At 36.7% G+C, this 15,634-nt stretch overlaps 2 protein-coding genes across 4 annotated transcripts in view; one reads left to right on the forward strand and one right to left on the reverse strand.

Annotated features, from left to right (window-relative positions):
- The window catches only part of LOC143245225 (uncharacterized), a 418,752-nt gene that overhangs the window by 399,126 nt on the left and 3,992 nt on the right, over positions 1-15,634 (forward strand). For all 3 annotated transcript variants that reach the window (XM_076491339.1, XM_076491342.1, XM_076491340.1), the window contains 2 exons: positions 3,251-3,442; positions 6,603-6,688. In XM_076491339.1, the coding sequence (XP_076347454.1) occupies positions 3,251-3,442; positions 6,603-6,688 (278 nt within the window). The remainder of the gene's footprint in view (positions 1-3,250; positions 3,443-6,602; positions 6,689-15,634) is intronic.
- LOC143245228 (glycoprotein 3-alpha-L-fucosyltransferase A-like) overlaps positions 1-15,634 on the reverse strand; it is a 524,457-nt gene that overhangs the window by 129,055 nt on the left and 379,768 nt on the right. The window lies entirely within an intron of this gene.

The following is a 15,634-nucleotide window of genomic DNA, read 5'->3' on the forward strand; positions in this document are numbered from 1 at the left end:
CATGTTGAATTTCATAGTGTTACTTAAAACTCTGGTTGGTTTTAATTTTTGAGTCAAGAAACAAGAGCTTCGCAGATAATATCCTTGAGTGGTTCCTTATATTGTCGAGAGAAAATATACATGGTTATCTGAAGGGAAAACAAACCAGTGAAAGTCAGTAGACAAGATGGCGTCAATGATAAAAACGATCACATAATAAAATTAAAAAAAAACAACAAATTTCAACCTAGTTTTATTTGTGGTTTTTTTTTTCGATTTTCTTTTGATACCATATGGAACACATTTATACAAATATTGCCCTAGTCAATATTTTGTGTTGCTTATAATTTGGAATGAATATATATATATATTTGTTCGGATGATAAATAATTATACGAAATCATTATATCAACTTAAAGATTGACATGTCTTAAACAAATTAATGTTGTTGAGGTTCGGTTACACTGCACAACAACCAGCTACCTGGTGGGTATGCACAAATATAGTTTTGGTTTTCCTTGATCACGTAGGAACTTTGAGAAATAGACAGTTAACTGTTTACCGGCAATAACGTATTTAATTGCGTTTATGTTTTTAATACGCCATTAAGTTCAACATAATTAAAAGTGTTTTCCTCCTGATTTTCGTTTGTATTCAATGTCCGGTGCATCACGTTGCAATGTCCAACAGTAGTCAGCAAGCATTGACGGATTCCAGTTACCCTGATATCGTTTTTCCATTGTAGCAATGTCCTGGTGAAACTGAAGATTTCGATGAAACGATACGTGATGGGCAAATTTGTATGTGATTTTCGTGATCAGGAGCCAAAAATCTATAAGGAACACCCAACAGTGTTCAAGAAGCAAAAACTTTGTTGTGCAGGGTGATCTAACGCTATAAAGACAAAGTCTGAGAGTATTGTACAAACTAGACAAGTGTACAGCTAGTAGATGACAAGTGTACTACTAAAAGCTGACAAGTGTACCACTAGTAGCTGACAAGTGAACTACTACTAGCTGACAAGTGAACTACTACTAGCTGACAAGTGTACTGCTACTAGCTGACAAGTGAACTACTACTAGCTGACAAGTGTACTACTAGTAGCTGACAAGTGTACTATTAGTAGTTGACAAGTGTACTACTACTAGCTGACAAGTGTACTACTACTAGCTGACAAGTGAACTACTACTAGCTGACAAGTGTACTACTAGTAGCTGACAAGTGTACTATTAGTAGTTGACAAGTGTACTACTACTAGCTGACAAGTGTACTACTACTAGCTGACAAGTGTACTACTACTAGCTGACAAGTGTACTACTACTAGCTGACAAGTGTACTATTAGTAGTTGACAAGTGTACTACTACTAGCTGACAAGTGTACTACTACTAGCTGACAAGTGTACTACTACTAGCTGACAAGTGTACTACTACTAGCTGACAAGTGTACTACTAGTAGCTGACAAGTGAACTACTACTAGCTGACAAGTGTACTACTACTAGCTGACAAGTGTACTACTACTAGCTGACAAGTGTACTACTACTAGCTGACAAGTGTACTATTAGTAGTTGACAAGTGTACTACTACTAGCTGACAAGTGTACTACTACTAGCTGACAAGTGTACTACTACTAGCTGACAAGTGTACTACTAGTAGCTGACAAGTGAACTACTACTAGCTGACAAGTGTACTACTACTAGCTGACAAGTGTACTACTACTAGCTGACAAGTGTACTACTACTAGCTGACAAGTGTACTACTACTAGCTGACAAGTGTACTACTACTAGCTGACAAGTGTACTATTAGTAGTTGACAAGTGTACTACTACTAGCTGACAAGTGTACTACTACTAGCTGACAAGTGTACTACTACTAGCTGACAAGTGTACTACTAGTAGCTGACAAGTGAACTACTACTAGCTGACAAGTGTACTACTACTAGCTGACAAGTGTACTACTACTAGCTGACAAGTGTACTACTACTAGCTGACAAGTGTACTATTAGTAGCTGACAAGTGTGCTACTACTACTAGCTGACAAGTGTACTACTACTAGCTGACAAGTGTACTACTACTAGCCGACAAGTGTACTACTACTAGCTGACAAGTGTACTACTACTAGCTGACAAGTGTACTACTACTAGCTGACAAGTGTACTACTACTAGCTGACAAGTGTACTACTACTAGCTGACAAGTGTACTACTAGTAGCTGACAAGTGAACTACTACTAGCTGACAAGTGTACTACTAGTAGCTGACAAGTGTACTACTAGTAGCTGACAAGTGAACTACTACTAGCTGACAAGTGTACTACTACTAGCTGACAAGTGTACTACTACTAGCTGACAAGTGTACTATTAGTAGTTGACAAGCGTACTACTACTAGCTGACAAGTGTACTACTACTAGCTGACAAGTGTACTACTACTAGCTGACAAGTGTACTACTACTAGCTGACAAGTGTACTACTACTAGCTGACAAGTGTACTACTACTAGTTGAAAAGTGTACTACTATTAGTTGACAAGTGTACTGCTACTAGTTGACAAGTGTACTACTACTAGCTGACAAGTGTACTACTACTAGCTGACAAGTGTACTACTACTAGCTGACAAGTGTACAACTACTAGTTGAAAAGTGTACTACTACTAGTTGAAAAGTGTACTACTATTAGTTGACAAGTGTACTGCTACTAGTTGAAAAGTGTACTACTACTAGTTGAAAAGTGTACTACTATTAGTTGACAAGTGTACTACTACTACTAGTTGGCAAGTGTACTACTACTTGCTGACAGTTGATGAATGTGGTGTAAATAGAGGATAAATTTAGTGTTAACAATAGACGACAGTACTTATGACATTGAGTGAGTGTACTATTGTTTTAGGATGGGTGTATTGTTGACAGTCGATGAATGTACTGTTGACAGTGGATGAGTGTACTGTTGTTATAGGCTGGGTGTGTTGTTGAAAGTGGATGGGTTTACTGTTGACAGCGGATGAGTGTATTGTTGACAGTGGATGAGTGTACTGTTGGCAGTGGATGAGTGTACTGTTGACAGTGGATGAGTGTAGTGTTGACAGTGGATGAGTGTATTGTTGACAGTGGATGAGTGTACTGTTGACAGTAGATGAGTGTATTGTTGACAGTAGATGAGTGTAGTATAAAGAGTGGCTGAGTGTACTGTTGACAGTGGCTGAGTGTACTGTTGACAGTAGAGGTGTTTCAGTACTGATAACACTTCAACATTTGAACAGTGAAATGTCTTAACTCTTGTAGCGTCAGTTCCCGTAACAGAAGAGTGCCCTCTGGTGGGTAGATATATGATTCAGTCTTCTCAACCGCAGATGGCCAAATTTGTCTCCGATGGTTTGAAAAACACATTTTGTTCTGAACATCTAGAGTCTGGCTGTAAAGAAAGTGATCGTATTGATTTTCTCAGCGAGTGTTCGACTCAAAGAAGCGCTAAAAGTAAGTTCACGATTTTCATCAAGTCTTGTGACAATAATTCATATTCCCTTTATGTGTCCGTAATCACATGCAAAAACATTTTGTGTGTTGTATTAGTGAAGAAAATCACATCTAATAATTCTATTTCTAAAATGTCAAACAAACGTGTAAGATCCATTCGACTTGTTTGTTTCTCTCCTGACAGTTTAGGGTAATATGTTTCTAAGTGTATAAGATTATAACATAATAATAACTTGCAATTCATTATTATTTCTAAGTGAATGATAACATGGAAAAGTTAGTAAAAAACGTCATCTAGTGAAATAACTTAATGAACTTTTATGATTATTTTGAATGTTCAAGAGTTCTTTGAAAATGTACGATATCAGTGTTTTAATGTAGGATTACTGTGTTCTAACACAATGAAAGAATAGTCAGTTTTAATGTAGGATTACTGTGTTCTAACACAATGAAAGATTAGTCAGTTTTAATGTAGGATTACTGTGTTCTAACACAATGAAAGATCAGTCAGTTTTAATGTAGGATTACTGTGTTCTAACACAATGAAAGATTAGTCAGTTTTAATGTAGGATTACTGTGTTCTAACACAATGAAAGATCAGTCAGTTTTAATGTAGGATTACTGCGTTCTAACACAATGAAAGATTAGTCAGTTTTAATGTAGGATTACTGTGTTCTAACATAATGAAAGATTAGTCAGTTTTAATGTAGGATTACTGTATTCTAACACAATGAAAAAATAGTCAGTTTTAATGTAGGATTACTGTGTTCTAACACAATGAAAGAATAGTCAGTTTTAATGTAGGATTACTGTGTCCTAACACAATGAAAGATCAGTCAGTTTCATAAGTTAGTACGTTTGATTCTTCCGCTGTCTAAAAAGATACAACAATAAAATTCAGGGTTCAATTCTTATGATGTACCCAGTAGATAGCTCAATGTGGCTTTGCTCTAAAACAAACAACTAAATGATATATTTTATTATATACTTTAATTATTATGCAGTAAATGATATTTAAAGAAATGGGCACCCATCCACTGCAATAAAAAATGTTTTTGTTAAGTACTCAGTTTCGAAATAGATTGCCTGTGTTCACAAGGGTATCAAAACCCAATTTTTAGCTTTTTAAAAGATCAGACGTTCCGCAAAACCAAAAAAAATTTAAAGAAACGTAATTATTTAAATTGTATTGAAAAATAAATGTTTCATTTTATTTAGTTTTAAAACGCTAAAAAATAATATTGTTTTATTTATTTTCAAATTATTTTTTCTGTTTTTTCTCGTCACTTGAGGTTTTAAACTTAGAATTAGAAATTTCTGACTTTCTCTGTAGGATGCACGTGGCCTCTTAGTTAGTGTTCCGAGTTGCGAATTGGAAGGTCCAAGATTCGAACTCTTATGTGCCTTTTAACACGGATTACACTTTTAAATTTGATTGCGTTACAATAGTTAAAATTTGTCTCTTTGTTGGGCTGAGATTAGCCTTGTAGGTGGTGAGCACATTTACCTTATTATTATCGCATTGTTCGACATCTTAGAATAAGGCGTGTCATTATCTAAACTTGAGGTTCAAAACAAACAAACAAACGAAACTGGCTTGGACGTTTTGTCTGTCAGTAACTTCGCTTCGAATTGTGTGTACTTTACATTTAGGCAAGCCTTGTGTAGCAAAGAGACAGACCTACGTTTTCATAGCGGGCTCAACAGAGAAACTCAGAATGTTACTATAAAATCTTTGTAGCACTTTTTCACAAGTTTTACTGTCTTTAAGAACTCAATACATATATTTTCTAAATAAATAAACATACAAACATGAATTATACACTATATTTAAAAGTAATTTAAAAAAAATGAATATATTAATTTTACTTCGAATAATGTTTTGTTTGTTTGTTTCTGAATTTCACGCAAAGCTACACGAAGGCTCTCTGCCCTATCCATCCCTCATTTGGCAGTGTGAGACTAAAAGAAGACAGCTAGTCACCACCACCCCACCGCCAACTCTTGGGCTAATCTTTACCAACGAATAGTGGGATTGACCGTACCATTATAACACCCCCACGGCTGAAAGGGCGAGCATGTTTGATGTAACGGGGATTCGAACCCGCTACTCTCGGATTACGAGTGGCATGCCTTAACCACCTGGCCATGCTGGGCCTATTTTGAATAAATCGAAGATTTTTTCTCACACAATCAAACAACATTTTCCCCCGCTGGTACACCAGTACGTCTACGGATGTACAACGCTAAAATCTGGGGTTCGATTTCCCTCAGCGAACACAGCAGATACTCCGATGTGACTTTGCTATAAGAAAACACACACACCTACAACAGTGTTTTTTTATTTAATATCCAAAATATGTTGTAGCATTGTCTAAAATCAACATGAAGATAGTTCTTCTTTAATTACAATAATCAAAACTTATCATCAAGAAATATAAGTAATTAATTAAAAAAAGAAATCGATTTATATTGTCTCACTATTAATAATTTACATTCACTGTAGGCTCGCACGTTTTCGTGGTTGAGACATTCTATTCGCATTTTGCTGGGCGCAAGTTTGAACCTCATAAATGAAAATTTTCACGCTTTCAGCCATGAAGTTATTACAATATGCTTTTCAATTTCACTCATCGCTAATAATAAAAGCGTGAAAGGTGACGCTGGGTAATGTTGACTAATTATCCAATGCTTTATTCTATCGTTTCAAAATTAAGGCCGGTTAACTTAAGTAACTTTGCCCAAAATTTAACAAACAGAGCAAAAAGTATGTAATTTCTTTAAAGTACAATTTTACAGTAAATATTTTAAAGGAAGTAATTTCCTATGTAAAAATAAACATGGTTACATTTTTATATGTTATTAAATACTTATGAATACTGAGTTACTTATATATCTAAAAAAAAATAAAATGTGTTTTATTTTCAAAATATATTACACATCTGATTGGTGTGTGATATCATATATAAAACCAAACATTGTATTATCTCGATGATGAATAACCACTGTCGACTTCTTTTCACTCATTATTTTTCTGAATAGGGCATAGCTTATTAGTGGACTTTCCACCTAGTTTACACAGTCAAATATTGTAACTACGATAAAAATTAAAGTTGTAGAAGTAAGGTGCTAAGACGCATTTGTTTTTTCTACCTCTTAGGTTTCCAGTGCCATGGTAGCTGGAGAGAAAATAAAACTTATTATTTCATTGCAAGTGCACTCAGGACCATGAGACGATACTGTATTGTAAGTTTCTTCTCATCCAAACATTTCTCCATCTAGAAGTCAGTCTGTGGTTTTTTGAATACAGAGTAGGAGTTTTCCATAAACTCCGGTTTTTTTATGGTTGTATTTTTTACCAATCTGCTTTAAATGACCGACCTGTTTCGATATCTTGAGACGTGCTTTTGTCCAGTAATAAGATGTAGTTATGTTATGTCACTTTATTTCTCATTATTCCTCACGTTTCCTTATTTAGTTTGTCCTAACAATATACATTATGTAACAACTAATCCCAGGTAAGCCAATAAGCATCCGACTTCGTTACTACCTATTATTTCCTCAACAAGCATCCGACTTTGCTACTACCTATTATTTCCTCAAAACCTTTCCAAATTTAACAGACAATGCCAGGACTCGCCTTGATCTGTAGCACTAGGCTTTTTGTACAGTCTCAAAATCTTATTTATTTAGATGTTTTAATTAAAACTGTTATATCAATCTTTATATCTTTATCAACGTATATTCATAATTTAAGAAAGCAACCTTCCTTGTACCTTGACAGTACGGTTATAAAATGGTATAAGTTCATGTCTGTGTTCACAAGACCACGAGCAAAAGAACGTTTGTTCATCTGTCTGTGTTCACAAGACCACGAACAAAAGAACGTTCGTTCATCTGTCTGTGTTCACAAGACCACGAACAAAAGAACGTTCGTTCATCTGTCTGTGTTCACAAGACCACGATCAAAAGAACGTTCGTTAATCTGTCTGTGTTCACAAGTCTACGATCAAAAGAACGTTTGTTCATCTGTCTGTGCTCACAAGATCACGATCAAAAGAACGTTCGTTCATCTGTCTGTGTTCACAAGATCACGATCAAAATAACGTTCGCTCATCCGTCTGTTTTCACAAGACCAAGAACAAAAGATCGTTTGTTCATCTGTCTCTGTTCACAAGATCACGAACAAAAGAATGTTTGTTCATGTGTCACTGTTCACAAGACCACGAACAAAAGAACGTTCGTTAATCTGTCTGTGTTCACAAGACCACGATCAAAAGAACGTTCGTTCATCTGTCTGTGTTCACAAGACCACGAACAAAAGAACGTTCGTTCATCTGTCTGTGCTCACAAGATCACGATCAAAAGAACGTTCGTTAATCTGTCTGTGTTCACAAGGTCACGATCAAAAGAACGTTCGTTAATCTGTCTGTGTTCACAAGACCACGAACAAAAGAACGTTCGTTCATCTGTCTGTGTTGACAAGATCACGATCAAAAGAACGTTCGCTCATCCGTCTGTGTTCACAAGACCACGAACAAAAAAACGTTTGTTCATCTGTCTGTGTTCACAAGATCATGATCAAAAGAACGTTCGCTCATCCGTCTGTGTTCACAAGACCACGAACAAAAGAACGTTTGTTCATCTGTCTGTGTTTACAAGATCACGATCAAAAGAACGTTCGTTAATCTGTCTGTGTTCACAAGATCACGATCAAAAGAACGTTCGTTAATCTGTCTGTGTTCACAAGACAACGAACAAAAGAACGTTCGTTAATCTGTCTGTGTTCACAAGACCACGATCAAAAGAACGTTCGTTCATCTGTCTGTGTTCACAAGACAACGAACAAAAGAACGTTCGTTCATCTGTCTCTGTTCACAAGACCACGATCAAAAGAACGTTCGTTCATCTGTCTGTGTTCACAAGACCACGAACAAAAGAACGTTCGTTCATCTGTCTGTGCTCACAAGATCACGATCAAAAGAACGTTCGTTAATCTGTCTGTGTTCACAAGGTCACGATCAAAAGAACGTTCGTTAATCTGTCTGTGTTCACAAGACCACGAACAAAAGAACGTTCGTTAATCTGTCTGTGTTCACAAGACCACGAACAAAAGAACGTTCGTTCATCTGTCTGTGTTGACAAGATCACGATCAAAAGAACGTTCGCTCATCCGTCTGTGTTCACAAGACCACGAACAAAAGAACGTTTGTTCATCTGTCTGTGTTCACAAGATCATGATCAAAAGAACGTTCGCTCATCCGTCTGTGTTCACAAGACCACGAACAAAAGAACGTTTGTTCATCTGTCTGTGTTTACAAGATCACGATCAAAAGAACGTTCGTTCATCTGTCTCTGTTCACAAGACCACGATCAAAAGAACGTTCGTTCATCTGTCTGTGTTCACAAGACAACGAACAAAAGAACGTTCGTTCATCTGTCTGTGTTCACAAGGTAACGATCAAAAGAACGTTCGTTCATCTGTCTCTGTACACAAGACCACGATCAAAAGAACGTTCATTAATCTGTCTGTGTTCACAAGACCACGATCAAAAGAACGTTCGTTCATCTGTATGTGTTCACAAGACCACGATCAAAAGAACTTTCGTTCATCTGTCTGTGTTCACAAGACCACGATCAAAAGAACGTTCGTTAATCTGTCTGTGTTCACAAGATCACGATCAAAAAAACGTTCGTTCATCTGTCTCTGTTCACAAGACCACGATCAAAAAACATTCGTTAATGTGTCTGTGTTCACAAGATCACGATCAAAAGAACGTTCGTTAATCTGTCTGTGTTCACAAGACAACAAACAAAAGAACGTTCGTTCATCTGTCTGTGTTCACAAGACCACGATCAAAAGAACGTTCGTTCATTTGTCTGTGTTCACAAGACCACGATCAAAAGAACGTTCGTTAATCTGTCTGTGTTGACAAGACAACGAACAAAAGAACGTTCGTTCATCTGTCTCTGTTCACAAGACCACGTTTAAAAGAACGTTTGTTAATCTGTCTGTGTTCACAAGACCATGATCAAAAGAACGTTCATTCATCTGTCTCTGTTCACAAGATTACGATCAAAAGAACGTTCGTTCATCTGTCTGTGTTCACAAGATCACGAACAAAAGAATGTTTGTTCATGTGTCTCTGTTCACAAGACCACGAACAAAAGAACGTTCGTTAATCTGTCTGTGTTCACAAGGTCACGATCAAAAGAACGTTCGTTAATCTGTCTGTGTTCACAAGATCACGAACAAAAGAACGTTCGTTCATCTGTCTCTGTTCACAAGACCACGATCAAAAGAACGTTCGTTAATCTGTCTGTGTTCACAAGATTACGATTAAAAGAACGTTCGTTCATCTGTCTGTGTTCACAAGATCACGATCAAAAGAACGTTCGTTCATCTGTCTCTGTTCACAAGACCACGATCAAAAGAACATTCGTTAATCTGTCTGTGTTCACAAGATCACGATCAAAAGAACGTTCGTTAATCAGTCTGTGTTCACAAGATTACGAACAAAAGAACGTTCGTTCATCTGTCTCTGTTCACAAGACCACGATCAAAAGAACGTTCGTTAATCTGTCTCTGTTCACAAGATTACGATCAAAAGAACGTTCGTTCATCTGTCTGTGTTCACAAGATCACGAACAAAAGAACGTTTGTTCATGTGTCTCTGTTCACAAGACCACGAACAAAAGAACGTTCGTTAATCTGTCTGTGTTCACAAGATCACGATCAAAAGAACGTTCGTTAATCTGTCTGTGTTCACAAGACCACGAACAAAAGAACGTTCGTTCATCTGTCTCTGTTCACAAGACCACGAACAAAAGAACGTTCGTTAATATGTCTGTGTTCACAAGATCACGATCAAAAGAACGTTCGTTCATCTGTCTGTGTTCACAAGACCACGATCAAAAGAACGTTCGTTCATCTGTCTGTGTTCACAAGACCACGAACAAAAGAACGTTCGTTCATCTGTCTGTGTTCACAAGACCACGATCAAAAGAACGTTCGTTAATCTGTCTGTGTTCACAAGACCACGATCAAAAGAACGTTCGTTCATCTGTCTCTGTTCATAAGACCACGATCAAAAGAACGTTCGTTAATCTGTCTGTGTTCATAAGATTACGATCAAAAGAACGTTCGTTCATCTGTCTGTGTTCACAAGATCACGATCAAAAGAACGTTCGTTCATCTGTCTCTGTTCACAAGACCACGATCAAAAGAACATTCGTTTATCTGTCTGTGTTCACAAGATCACGATCAAAAGAACGTTCGTTAATCTGTCTGTGTTCACAAGACAACGAACAAAAGAACGTTCGTTAATCTGTCTGTGTTCACAAGATTACGAACAAAAGAACGTTCGTTCATCTGTCTCTGTTCACAAGACCACGAACAAAAGAACGTTCGTTAATCTGTCTATGTTCACAAGACCACGATCAAAAGAACGTTCGTTCATCTGTCTGTGTTCACAAGACCACGATCAAAAGAACGTTCGTTAATCTGTCTGTGTTCACAAGACAACGAACAAAAGAACGTTCGTTCATCTGTCTGTGTTCACAAGATCACGATCAAAAGAACGTTCGTTCATCTGTCTGTGTTCACAAGATCACGATCAAAAGAATGTTCGCTCATCCGTCTGTGTTCACGAGACCACGAACAAAAGAACGTTCGTTCATCTGTCTCTGTTCACAAGACCACGAACAAAAGAACGTTCGTTAATATGTCTGTGTTCACAAGATCACGATCAAAAGAACGTTCGTTCATCTGTCTGTGTTCACAAGACCACGATCAAAAGAACGTTCGTTCATCTGTCTGTGTTCACAAGACCACGAACAAAAGAACGTTCGTTCATCTGTCTCTGTTCACAAGACCACGATCAAAAGAACGTTCGTTAATCTGTCTCTGTTCACAAGATTACGATCAAAAGAACGTTCGTTCATCTGTCTGTGTTCACAAGATCACGAACAAAAGAATGTTTGTTCATGTGTCTCTGTTCACAAGACCACGAACAAAAGAACGTTCGTTAATCTGTCTGTGTTCACAAGGTCACGATCAAAAGAACGTTCGTTAATCTGTCTGTGTTCACAAGATTACGAACAAAAGAACGTTCGTTCATCTGTCTCTGTTCACAAGACCACGATCAAAAGAACGTTCGTTAATCTGTCTCTGTTCACAAGACCACGAACAAAAGAACGTTCGTTAATCTGTCTGTGTTCACAAGATCACGATCAAAAGAACGTTCGTTCATCTGTCTGTGTTCACAAGACCACGATCAAAAGAACGTCCGTTCATCTGTCTGTGTTCACAAGACCACGATCAAAAGAACGTTCGTTAATCTGTCTGTGTTCACAAGACAACGAACAAAAGAACGTTCGTTCATCTGTCTGTGTTCACAAGATCACGATCAAAAGAACGTTCGTTCATCTGTCTGTGTTCACAAGATCACGATCAAAAGAACGTTCGCTCATCCGTCTGTGTTCACAAGACCACGAACAAAAGAACGTTTGTTCATCTGTTTATGTTCTCAAGACCACGTGGAAAGTATAATTTTCTACCATTTTTCACTGCAACAAACCTAATTTGTTACATCTGTTTAAATACATCAGTACAGCACACTAAGCACATATAGTTTTGTAAGACACAAATGTGAGCCTCCTTTTATGTTAAATAAATCATCGACAACTAAATCTGCCTTCGTTACCAGCATCTCGTTGTTAGCTTCGTAGAAATTCAAAAGTCCAATTTGGTTTAGTTGTATTTTCAGCTCTTCATGACTGTGTTCCCATTCCATTTGTTCTGAATCATTTAAAGAAACTGTGCTTTTAACATTGCACTCGACTTAACACTCAAACAAAATAAGCATGTTTAAGATTCGGTCTTCAACCTGGAGAGGTTTATTAGTAATTCTAGTTGCTTCACCCGTTCGATTCACTTTCGTTTTGAAACGACTTCAACGTGACCAGTTTTTCATTTTACTGTTTAGACTTCGCTTAATTAATTTAATAAGCTTCTGTTAATTCTATCTGTTTTAGTTTTGAATCATGTTTCAATGTCATTGGGAGAAACATTAATGGAAAAACCAGGTTGGATAAAGTTTTGAGCAACAGAGAGATCCTTTTTAGTGCTAATGGAAGATTTATGGATGTTCAAAACGTTTTCTAAGAGTTGTTTGTGCATGTCCTTCATACTGGTGATTGCACTTTTTTACACTGTATACGATAAATGGTGTTTTTTGTTGTTGTTATTGTTCCACAAGTGATTTCTTTGGTTGTTTTAAAGTTTCTTTGATTGTGCTTGTTAGAAAATGAGTCGGTAGTTTTTATGAACTTGCAGGTTTGACAATGGGCCTTTTTGTCTAATTAATTTGTATATTTGTATTTCCTTATATTTCAACTATATACGGACTTAGGTATTTATAGTCCACTATATAGTCCAGTGACATTACTGATTTATAGGCCCGGCATGGCCAGGTGGGTTAAGGCGTGCGACTCGTAATCTAAGGGTCGCGGGTTCGCATCCCCGTCGCACCGAACATGTTCGCCTTTTCAGCCGTTGGGGGCGTTATAATGTGACGGTCAATCCCACTATTCGTTGGTAAAAGAGTAGCCCAAGAGTTGACGGTGGGTGGTGATGACTAGCTGCCTTCCCTCTGGTCTTACACTGCTATTTTAGGGACGGCTAGCGTAGATAGCCCTCGAGTAGCTTTGCCCGAAATTCAAAAACAAAAAACAAGCATAACTGATTTATGATTTATCTCACTGACGATGGATTAACGTATCAAACATTTCCTTCCTTCCTACGATTTACGAACCACACATTTAGATACCTCTTATTAATATCCGAAAAGACTTCGAATGATATAAGCAAATTAAATTTGAATTTTTTTCTAAACCATAAGAACTGATGCCATCATTAAATGAAAGGTGACGTCGTATACAATAAAGTTTAAATATGGTTGACTTCCTACCAAGCACATTAATATGTTTGAAGCAACTAACACATAATACATTCAGTTATTCTCGACGTTTCGTCATGCGGCTTTTCTGGAGCTTAATTACCCACAGAGCACGCAAATAAATAAAAAGTAATACAGTTATTTGTTCTCAATGTTGCACTTTGAAGCTTTTGAGTTTAACGCTCCACGGAACACATTAGTTGTGTCAGAATAACTAATATATAGTATTGTTAACTGTTCTTGATGCTTCGTTTTAGGGATTATTCCGAGTTTAAAACCCCACGGAACACAATAGTTGTGTCAGAATAGCTAATAAATAGTATTGTTAACTGTTCTTGATGCTTCGTTTTAGGGCTTCTTCCGAGTTTAACACCACACGGAACACAATAGTTGTGTCAGAATAAATAATATTATTAACTGTTCTCGATGATTCGCTTTAGAGCTGTTTTGGAGGTTTAACACCTAATGGAACCTAGTATTACGCTCGATTGGGTGTTAACCTGCTGATGAAGGTTCAATATAATGAAATATTTTTCCATAAGCGTCATCATAATCAAAATCCACGGTACGCTCCATCATAGTTACATTTCATCAAGAAATGAAATGAAAGATAACGTTAAAATATAAGAACAAAAAAAACTATGTAATAGGTCATTAGATCTGATGCCAATAACTCCATTGCCAGAACTAATACTAACTGTCGGTCAATCCCACTATTTGTTGGTAAAAGAGTAGCCCAAGAGTTGGCGGTGGGTAGTGATGACTAGGTACCGTCCCCATTAGTCGTACACTGCTAAATTAGGGACCGCAAGAGCATATAGCCCTCGTGTTGTTTTGCGCTAAATGCAAAACAAAACCAAACAATTAATAAAGTGCCATCTGGTGGAAACGTTTTAAACAAACCTTCTTTTACACATAAAAGTTCAATTTCATTTACCTTCCGCAAAATCCGAAGAGCTATACTAAGAACACATTTTAAATGGAAAACTGGATATCTGTATCTGGAACACAACTGGAAAGAAAAATGGAAAAGGTGCATTTATAAAAATGGGATATCTCTCTTTATGAGACATTTCAAAAGAAAAACGAGACAGTTGTAATTATCATACTTTGCAAAGTGTAAAAATAACAACTCATAATGTTTTTACTTTAATTTCACGCAAAGCTACTCAAGAACTATCTGCGCTAGCCGTCCCTAATTTAGCAGTGTAAGACTAGAGAGAAAGCAGCTAGTTATCCCCACCCACCGCCAACCCTTGGGCTACTCTTTTACCAACGAATAGTGGGATTGAACGTCATAAAGCTACACGAGGGCTATTTGCGCAAAATTCAAAACAAACAAACAAACAAACCAATTCCACCCATCCTTAAACATCAAACCAGTTCCATGTATAACACAAACAACATCTCTTCTTTTGCTTACTTTTAATTGCATGCATAATGGAAACAATAAACCTTTAAAAACGGCACACATTAAGTTCCATAAGATTCAAGCGTTTCTCAAAACTCCAAAACGTCTAATACTACATTACTCCTATTTTACATTATTCAATATGTGCTAAAACTTATCTCCGTTCTCAAACTGAAGTCTCCTCTGTTTGTTTGTAACGTGTGTTAACCAATGAGGATGGTCATTTTATAATCTTACCTTCCGTCAATCATCAACATTTGTGTTCAAACGTAGGGAAAGATGTAGATGTCAGCTTTGGTTGTTTCAGACGTTTTCCTCTTGTTCATAAACCCTCACAAAAACGAATGTTTTTTTTATCTGTGAAGATTAATTTGTTGTTCATATACCCTCACAAAAACGAATGATTTGTTATCTGTGAAGATTAATTTGTTGTTCATAAACCCTCACAAAAACGAATGTTTTCTTATCTGTGAAGATTAATTTGTTGTTCATAAACCCTCACAAAAACGAATGTTTTTTTATCTGTGAAGATGAATTTGTTGTTCATAAACTCTCACAAAAACGAATGTTTTTTTATCTGTGAAGATTAATTTGTTGTTCATAAACCCTCACAAAAACGAATGTTTTCTTATCTGTGAAGATTAATTTGTTGTTCATAAACCCTCACAAAAACGAATGTTTTCTTATCTGTGAAGATTAATTTGTTGTTCATAAACCCTCACAAAAACCAATGTCTCAAAATAATACCAACATTATCACTGCTTTATATTGTCTTGTTTAACAACTGGAAACCAGGTCATTCCAAGAATATAGGCTTAAAGG

Source organism: Tachypleus tridentatus, chromosome 2 (assembly GCF_004210375.1).
Source record: "Tachypleus tridentatus isolate NWPU-2018 chromosome 2, ASM421037v1, whole genome shotgun sequence".
In the NCBI taxonomy this organism is placed as follows: Eukaryota; Metazoa; Arthropoda; class Merostomata; order Xiphosura; family Limulidae; genus Tachypleus; species Tachypleus tridentatus.